The sequence below is a fragment of the Chelonia mydas genome, chromosome 10, assembly GCF_015237465.2.
Source record: "Chelonia mydas isolate rCheMyd1 chromosome 10, rCheMyd1.pri.v2, whole genome shotgun sequence".
In the NCBI taxonomy this organism is placed as follows: domain Eukaryota; kingdom Metazoa; phylum Chordata; order Testudines; family Cheloniidae; genus Chelonia; species Chelonia mydas.
The window spans coordinates 47023072-47032840 of record NC_051250.2 but is presented as its reverse complement, the minus strand read 5'-3'; the positions used below and the strand labels follow the sequence as shown (position 1 = coordinate 47032840).

General features: G+C 48.6%; 1 protein-coding gene across 3 annotated transcripts in view; it reads left to right on the top strand.

Annotated features, from left to right (window-relative positions):
• Nucleotides 1-4031: 4031 nt before the first annotated feature.
• The window catches only part of MAN2C1 (mannosidase alpha class 2C member 1), a 28307-nt gene continuing 22569 nt past the window's right edge, over nucleotides 4032-9769 (top strand). For 2 of the 3 annotated variants that reach the window (XR_006284622.1, XM_043524617.1), the window contains exons 1-5: nucleotides 4032-4216; nucleotides 6346-6471; nucleotides 8076-8199; nucleotides 8830-8906; nucleotides 9407-9584. Coding sequence is in view for 2 of the 3 variants with exons in the window: in XM_043524617.1 (XP_043380552.1) it covers nucleotides 4035-4216; nucleotides 6346-6471; nucleotides 8076-8199; nucleotides 8830-8906; nucleotides 9407-9584 (687 nt within the window). In the remaining variant the exon portion in view is untranslated. The remainder of the gene's footprint in view (nucleotides 4217-6345; nucleotides 6472-8075; nucleotides 8200-8829; nucleotides 8907-9406; nucleotides 9585-9769) is intronic. The other variant, XM_037911491.2, reaches the window with a different exon arrangement.

Here is a 9769-nt window from a genome sequence, read left to right as displayed (position 1 = left end):
TTGAGACATTTTCTTCAGCCTTTGTCTTCACTGTTAAAACGTCACTTGTCTTGTGTTGTTTTCATTAGTTTTATTAGCAGTGAAAAAAAGGCCTATGTCTGCATAATGGGGACACCCAATATATTAGACACATCTGGACTATTCTTCAGTAAGTGATAATATCAGATTCTTCTCATTCTCAGTATGCTGAGCTGAGCTGAAGGGTCTGTCTTCCCATCATCCAGATTGCTGGGACAATCACTTCTCACTGTTCAGTCTTTGTACCTCAGGTTGTTTCCAGTTGTTCTTGTAGGCTGTCATTGTCCACCTTTTCTTTCTTCCCCCCACTTTCTGGAAGGCTCTTTGCTGTGACCTGGGTCTAACAGCACCCACTGTGTAGAGGTATCTGATCTTGGTCAAGAAGTCCCCACTGTATAGCACTATCGTTCAGAGGTTTCTATTGCACACAGTTCCTGGGTAATCTTTATGTGTTTAAGCATTCATTCAATAAGCCACTAACATTGTCTGGCCTCATCCAACAGAGCACATTTGAAATACAGAGACATGGTCAATATTTCTAACCTCAGATACAAACATTACATGCATACAGGTTGGATAAACACAGTCAATAGGTCTTAAGTTTTGCAATGATACCCCATATCAGCCATCTTGTATAAAGTATACATTAGCTATGTCATAACCATATCATAAGCATATTTTCATAAAGAATGTAGAGTATAATGTCACACCCCACATGTATGTTTGCTGCTCTGCAAATACTAAAGGAGCATGCACCTTTGGGTGAAAACGCTTATGACAATAGTGCAGAGCCATGCAAGCTCCATGATTCTGTGTGAGATGGCAGACAGTGAGGAGGGCCAGACAGGTTAGTGGGTTTAGAAAAAAAGGTGTAAACATTATGTATACGTTTATGTATGGGATACATATAAAATTAGTGGATGGTTAACAATGCATTATAAGAAGTTTGATTCCATGGCCACAACCACCCCTGTCTGACCTGTTTGGTGCCCAGCATATATTGCAAAACCAAAGCTTCCCAAAATACAGTGGGTGGACAGTGGGATATCTATTCATGGTGCACCTCACCCTGAATCTATACAAGTGCTTCTGGTGAGTACCCTGACTGCTGAGGCAAGGAGTCCAGGAGGCATGCACACAAGTGACATAGTAACCATAGTGAATCTATGCTGACATAACTTGAGTTAACCCACACTTAAAGTGTAGATATGGTCTTAGGTATACGAAATGTTTGGCAGAGCTAACAGGAACTGTATGAGGGTAGACTAAGATTCATTCAGGTGTTTAGGCTCAAGGCATTGGAACTGGCCTTACTGAACCCTACAGGCTCAGGAACAAAGAGGCACAAAAAAAAGATATAATTTCTTTATCAAAAATTCTTGACTGGAGGGTGTATAACTCATAAATTTAGAATTCTTGTGGTTGTAAAGATATCTTGGGGTTGTAGATGAGTGTTCATTATACTTTGAAAGGAAAAATTATGAATGGATTGAACAAAGAATTAGATCAGTACCTCAGGATAAGTAGATTGGCTATTAGCCAAGATAATTGTCACGGAGTCCCCGGGCGATGCTCTGGAACTGCTCCCTACGAAGCCAGTCAGGACTCTGGTGAAATCTCCTCCCTGTGAGCAGACTGTCTTCAGGGCAAGAAGCTCACACGGCTTCCTCCTTCCTGGGTCTGACCTTGGAGCATTCAACATCCTCTGCCCCTCCGTGCGCTTCCCACAGCAAGTCTGCCCAAGTGGGGTCCTGGGGAAGCCAGAGGGTCCTGCACCCCAACTTCACAGTCAGACGTGACTCTCAGCCAGCCAGTAAAACAGAGGTTTATTAGATGACAGGAACACTGTCTAAAATAGAGCTTGTAGGTACAGAGAACAGGACCCCTCAGCCGGGTCCATTTTGGGGGGCAGTGAGCCACACAACCACATCTGCACTTCGCTCCACATCCCCAGCCAGCCCCAAACTGACTCACTCTCCAGCCCCTCCTCCTCTGGGCTTTGTCCCTTTCCCGGGCCAGGAGGTCACCTGATTCCTTTGTTATCCAACACCTTTAGCTATCACCTTGCAGGGGGGAAGGTCCCAGGCTGTCAGTTGCCAGGAGGCAGAGTGTCGGCCATTTATGTATGTTGGCCCTTTGCTTTGCAACAATTACACCCCCTTATCCCACCACCTAGAGACTTAAGAAATGCATAGGATGTTGTGGAAAACGAGTCATACTTTTTGTTTGGTTCAAACAATCTGAGGCCTTTTATTGAGTACAAGCATGCAGGGAGAGAGAGTCAGAGATGGTCACACGCAGGTGCCAGCCTGATTTCTCTCTGCCCTGCCCCTATAACACCAGTCTTATATAGGTCCATGTTCAAGCCGAACCGATTAGTAATTTTCCACCACTCAAGCATTATTAATAAAGCCTTACAAGGAAAATAAAAAAACAGCTTCATAATTAGCACAGTGCTGATGCACCTTGTCATTATCAAGATCTGCGGTTTGTTATGGCAGCATTTTGACTAGGGACTTTTTGCAGGGTGGAGGGTGCATACAAGGGGCAGCTAGGGCCTTTTCAAAGGCCCTTTGGTTCTTATTTAGTTAGAAATTGGCCTAGTCCATTATTTGTGTCAAGTGCCACAGCCTAGCATACGTCAATGCTTTAGCTCAAGCCAAGTCTTACAGGAGACAGGCCTGTAGGCCTCTTGCATTACAGCCCTTGCATATGTTGCATATAATGCATAGATGGAGCTGCAGAAAGGGGGGGGGGTTAGGTCTACAGCAATTGCCCCAACAAGAGGAAACTGAGGCACCCCTACAGTATTCAGAGGAAACATTAAGAATGTTCCCACTTTGTCACAATAATCAGGGATGCAGGCCCATGCTCTGCATGTCCCTAAACCATCCTTTGGCTGCCAGATGCTGGGAGTGGACAATGGGATGGTTCAATGAGTCATTGCCTGATCTGATCATTCCCTTAGAAGCACCCGGCATTGGCCACTGTCACAAGACAGGATATTAGATTAGGTGGACTATTTGTCTGACCACCAATATTTACACCATTGGTGGATTGACTCAAAACAAAGTTTTGACAATAGGCCAGAAATTCAGTCAGAGTGGAAGTCAGATGATCCAACAGAATAAACATCTGCTCTAAAAACGAGAAGAAAAAATTAGAATTAAAAATTCAGGGAATTCAGGGAATCCCAGCAGCAGATAAGACAACTTGGGAAACTGCTTGGAGACTCTATGCATTCAGATACAGTGATAAGGGATTCTTTGTTTCTGAGGGGATAGATGAAAATGTTTCACTGAATTAAGTCTCAGGGATTATCTACACTGGCAAGTTAAAGCACTCTAACTTGCTGGCTCAGGGGTGTGAAAAATCACCCCCGGCCCCCGAGCGCAAGTTTGAAAGCTTTAAAGCGCTAGTGTGGACGGGCTCAGCTCTCAGTGCTCGGAGCTAATCCCCTGGTGGAGGTGGATTACCAGGAGCACTGGCACCCGCGACAGCGCTTTGAAATTTGCAGTGCAGACATAGCCTCGGTCGGTTAGATAAGACAAAGAGCAGCTGCATTGACGAGGCATTGGGATGCCTCTGACTTTAAGAACCCGGCCCTGGGAAGCCGATGCTGAGAGGTGCTGTCCGTGAGAGGGGAAATAAAAAAGGCCCTTTGTCCCCCCCCGCCCATTTTGGCGAACACTGGTGTCTCAGTCCCCCTGGGGCACCTGTTACCCCCCGTGCCCCTGCCTGGGCCCGGCTTTGCCCTCTGTCAGCACCTCGCTCCGAGCTTAACTCCGGCTCCACCCTGATTTTGCCCTTTAGCCCCTCTCCTTATCCTGCCTCCAGCTGCCTGACCAGTCAGTTTCCGCCCCCTGCGCAGACCCTGGCCACCCCCTGCTCCGGTTCGCCCCTTTCCCCCGTTAACCCCTGTAAAGAGCAGCCCGCAGACTTTTACGGCTAGTAAGGGCAGGGTGAAGGGCCGTGGGGTCAGCAGATGTTACTGAGCATGCGCAGATGAACGGCGCATGCTCAGTACACCTACGCGGAGCCGTAGCCTGCAGCACACCGGGCTCCCCAGCCGCGGCTCGGCCCGTGTCCGCGCTGCCATGGCCGGGCCCCAGGTGCTGAAGCACCGGCGCACCACGCTGGAGCGGGCCGAGAAGTTCCTCTCCGAGCACGGCTTCCCCGACTGCAACCTCCGGGGCAGGTGGGAGCCGGACCGGTGCCCCGCTAGTTCCGCCCCTCCGGCCGAGGGGGGGTGATGGTGCGGGGGGGGGCGCTAGTTGCGTCGCCGCGCCCCCAGCCCCTGGTGCCTGCTGGCCCGGCTGTGCGCAGGGCCGGGGTCGGGCGGGGCTGGGTTTGGAAAGCGACGCGGCTTCTCCCCGGTGAAACCCGCTGCTCGGGCGGTGGGTCTGCCTGGGAGTGGCGGTGACTCCAGCCGTGCCCCGGGGCGGGGGAGATCGGGTGGGATGTGCCCACCGGCTGCAGCACGGGGGTCGCCGCTCTGGAAGCGCGGAGCAGGCTCCGGGGGGGTGGGGGGTAAAGAGACACTTACAAGATCCTTCATTGTGCGTTTAAAATTAAAGGCTTTAAAAATCAAAGGTGCTCTGCGGCTCTTTCCTTCCCCTTTGCCGTTTCACTCTGCAGTTAGGCTGGTCAGTTTCAGTTTTGCTGCTTCTTTCTCTCGGATTCTCATAATCCTTTTGGGTTTCTCACACTGTAGGACGGAGGTTCTCCTTTTCACCCTGTGGAGCAGCTCATAACAGATCCTCTCACAGACCCATCTGTCTTACCAGCACCACAATCTTCCTGTTATTTAGCTCTCAAATATTTAAACAAAAAGACTATTTTCATAGACCCTACCATGACTGCTTCTGTTCCTGGCAGCTGTCATGTGAATCCTTGCTCCTGCAACTGGCTCTGCTCAGGAGGAGCCCAGCGTGGAGGCAGAGCCTCATTGACGTTAATGGGGCTTCTGCGTAGACACACAGCCTGTCCACTTACAATAAATTGCAGGATGGGGGCCTGAATCTACGCATGCACAGGAAGCTAGATGTGAGATCAACAGTATTGCCACGTGTGTGTCCCTCCCCCCCCCCCTCCAATCCTGCCGTGGGGCACAAAGGAGTCATGTAGGCTGGGTTGGGTGGGAGAAAGTGGGAACCAGCCAGCCTCAGAGCAATACTGCTGTTCTCACAGCTAGCTCCCTGCCCACATGTGCTACTCTGATAGCAGCATGCTGCAGCCACTAACCTGGGAGGATGTCTGAAACCCCCCACTTGTATTACATTTTAAAAAATCCTTCAATCCTGTTTTCCTGGAAAAGAACAAACCAATAATTGCATTGTAACCCTCTTCTTCATAACTCAGATAAACGAATGATAAGACGGGTCTAAGACTACGTCACTCTGTTGCTTCAAGAGTGGAATTTCAGTCTGGACTATAAATCTCCTCTTGATGCTTTAAGTCATAATGTGACTATTACTGCTCAGCTAGTGTCTTTAAAATCTGTACAAGTAGATAACTATACCATGGGATTGCTATCCGTGGCTCATGTGAGTACACGTAGGGACAGATCCTCAGCTGGTGTAGATTGTCGTAGCTTCACCCAGTGCTAATATGGGGAATACTGCTGTAACCTTTGCTTGCAAAGGTATTTGTAAAGCTTTGAATGGGGGCTACTGTCATTTAAATAGAAAGGAACAAAAGGGAAACATTGTTATGAAGAGGATGGTGATCAATTGTTCTCCACATCCGCTCAGGATAGGACAAGAAGTAATGGGCTTAGTTTTCAGCAATGGAGATTTAGTTTGGACATCAGGAAAAAATTTCTAATTATAAGGATAGTTAAGCTCTGAACAGGTTACCTAGAGAGGTTGTGGAACCCCCATCACTGGAGGTTTTTTAAGAACCCCTTGGACAAAGACCTGTCAGGGATGGTCTAGGTTTACTTGGTCCTCTCTCAGCACAGGAGGCTGGGCTAGAGGTCCCTTCTGACCGTGCATTTCTATGATTGTGTGATTTGTGGGAACAAAGAAAATCTCCATGGCTTGGCACTTGTGGTAGTGAAAATATACAAGGCAGATACAGGTGTTCTGCTGCTGATGGTGACCACGTGCCACTCTGGGCACCCAGGCTTATTGTCAGGCTAACAAGAAATGGGGTTGTTAGTTTTTTAAAACATGGTTTGGGGTTTTTTTAAACTGAATGTTTCTGCAATGGTGAACCACTGAGAAAAACCAAGTGTGACAAAGTTTTAGCCTTGGTCGGGAGACTGGGAGACAGATCCTAGTACCTTGGGGCGTTTGGCTTTATTGCCTGTCATCTTTACTGCAGGCTGTTTGGGGACACCTGCCCCCTGGTGTCTCTCTCCTGCTTCCAGACCCCTCAGCGAATCCCACATGATGAAGCTGTCAGACAAGAATTCAGACCTGCGAAAATTGGGGATTCCTTTGGACCCACGTAAGTACCAGCCTTAGAGGAACAAAGTGACATGAATTGGTTTTTAACTGTCTCTTATTTAAATGAGGAAGTGGTGTGAAGACACCATTGGTTTTCCCCTTGAGGGACACAATGAGCTCTGTGTGTGAGGTTCCATTTTTACTCCCCAGGTGCTGCAGATTAATCAGTAGAACTGTATGCAACATGTGTGTGTATACAGTTATTCTTTTCTACACCTAAAGATATCTTTATCACCTTGCATCTTGAGGTTGCTTGTAGACATATTAGCTAATCCTTAGAAACCCCTGATGAAGTAGGACAGAAGATATTTAATCGTCCCTTTTTTACATTTGGGGAGAAAGTAAGGCACGGAGAAGTTAAGTAACTTGAGTGAGGCCGCATGGCAAGTCAGTGTCAGAGGCAGGACTAGACTGCGAGCCAGGCACTCTGAAATCTCTTCGCTCAGCCTTCTACCTCACTCTTTTGGATTCTTTCAGCTCCGTGTTTAGGACTTGGATTTTGATTTATGCCTTGGGCCTATCGGCAAATCTCCAGGCAGAACAGAAGGTCTGTGATAATGCTGGGGCAGTTAAAGGAGGTATCATAAATACCTCTGTCATGGGTGTTTGTAATTTGGTCATAAAAATAAATTCCGGACTAAAACTTGACCCAAGATCTCTGGAAGCTAATTACTTGTCTCTGTCCATCTAGAGCCCCTGTCCTTCAACTTGACTCCCCGAACAGCTGTCCGTGTGGAATACTTCATGTTAGACTACGGAGGTGCGGGGAGTGGATCTTTGAGACTTGGGGCTTCATGAACTAGGGTTGATTTCATCCCTTTTCTCCCCTTCTGAGGCCTTTTCCTGCCTGGTGGGTAGCTGCTCTATCCCTGCAGTCACAATCTCCTCTGGTCTCACCCCATGCTGGAAATGTGAGACCCCCGCTTTGCGTGCCTCTTCTGTTTCCAGCATGGCAGCTCCTTTGTCCTCCTGGAATTGCTACCTACAACACTGCCAAGCCCTGCTGCATTGGGGAATGCCATGGAAAAGGGAGCTGATCTCCGTGTCCTGTTTGACCTGCGCTGTCAGAGAAATCTACTGCTAGACAGCTGGCTGAGATGCCCTGGGTCTTTGGGGACCAAGGTGGAATGTGTGGGTGTCTCAGTCCAGTTCCTAGGTGACAGGTGTCTGTACTGTAAAAGCGCCTCTAAACATCCCCCTCCTTGATGACCTTCTGACTGAATGAGCCATGGAGAACAAACTGCCCGTGGATGTTCCTGGCGCATCTGGCTTGATGTGTATGGGTGGAGGCAGAGCGTGGGGTGCTTGTACTGCTGCTGACCATGCCCTATGGTACCTGATCTATACAGAGCAGACCTCTGTCTATGGGGCTGTCAGCTGAGCATCTTTCACTCTTAGGAAAAAATAAAAGCAAGCCCTGGAGGGATTGTCTCCTCTGTGTGTGTGTGCGTTGGTGTCTGTACATAGTACGTGGTTTCCCCGCAGACCACCTCAGAGATTCTATTGAGGCTGTAGTGTCTTGTGCATGTTAACCTTTCATAGGGAAATGCTTAACCATTAATGGCTCAACATGAGTTCAGGAGTATATGTGCCTGTCTTTTTCAGGTGGTGGACCTGCTGGTTTAAAGTGGAGCTTAGCATCCCCAGAGAATGGGCGGGGAAGGAAGTGCATCTCCTGTGGGAAAGCGATGGGGAGGGGATGGTGTGGAGGGATGCGCAGCCGGTCCAGGTAAGAGGAAGTGCATGTGCCAATGCTAGATCTTCATTAGAAGTACATCCTGGGCAGTGCTGCAATCAATGCTGTTTCCATGATGTGTCCTCTGTCTCAGCCCTTTATAACGGGGCTGTAGGAATGCCCTGCCATTTGTTACATGGTTTGAATCAGACTGGATTTTAATTTCCTCTAATTATATAGTGCTTCCCTGTTTTGTGAGGTTTTTAATGCAATAGTCCTGACCATTGGTCTGTGGCATGGAATACCCATGGGATTGGTATTCACGCTGGGGTTGCAGCAGCTCTCCAGGAGAAGCCAACCCTTTCCACGATGTTTTTAGTGTGTGTTTGATGGGGCATGGAGACATGTCCTAGGGAGTTTAAGCAAAATCTTCATTTAGCGGGGTGCTGCAAATACTCTTTGTACTAGTTCCATAGGCAAACAGTGAGCACAATCTCAGTATACACAACTCCATGTAATCTGCCATGTGTCAGAAGGGGCCCCTCTGCTGATATGTATCAACAAGCCATGGGTTAGTGATTCTGTACTGATGCAGAATGGCAGCCGTTCCCATCGGACCTGTTAATGTCTCTGATGTGAGTGTTGTCATGGAGCTATTTTAATGTCCCTCCTCCCTGTCCTGAGACACAGGGTTTGACTAAAGAAGGGGAGAAGACCAGCTACATCCTGACAGAAGGCCTCAAGGAGGCGGAGCCTCACAGGTGAGCATTGACGCTTGCTGAAATTCAGGGAAACCCCCACCCTGCACTGGTTGGAGGGGCCATGAGGCACTCTTGGCACAGCCACAGCACACAGGGAAAGTGCCCAGGCCTCTCTGTTCAGAGCTGTGTGAAGACAAGTGATGCAGCATTGTCACCCATTGGCTGCTCAGCTCCTGAGGTAACGTCAGGCTGGATTACAATGGCAAGGTTTATTGAGTGCTGTGCTTCAGGGTGTGAGTTGCTCATTAGCTAGGATCAGAAAGAAAATTGTCCCCTGTGGAACAGTGTTGCGGAATTAGGGAGGTGTAGTATGTCTGTCTCTGAAGCACTGGCCACCATAAGAGACGGGATACCAGACCAGACGGGCCATTGGTGTCTGGCCTGGTCCAACCGTTCCTGTGCTTTGGGCAAATCTTGTTTCCTAGTCTCCACGCAGAGAACACAGTGAGTTGCTCATTGATATCTGGTGACTTCTGTTTCCATTTTTCTCGTTTGTACAGTCTGACTGTCTACGTGGAAGTTGCTTGCAATGGTCTCTTTGGGGCTGGAAAAGGCAGCCTGATTGCACCTCCTGACCCTGACAAGAAGTTCACCCTGAACAAGGCGGAGCTTGTGGTCTTCAACAGGGATGTCCATGAGCTGCTGGTAGATTTTGAGATACTAGTGGACATGGCCAAGGTAAATACTTTAGTTTTCTGTCTCTTTTATTCTCCAGCTCCTCTACCTCCCTCCCGCCTCCTTTTTTCATGTCTTTCCCTTGATTTAGCCTCCTTCCCCCCAGCGCTCCAGCCTCTGCCAAAAAGACCTGAAGGAGTAGGTATTTGCCATCGTAGCTTATGTCTCCTTTGTCTAATCATGCCAGC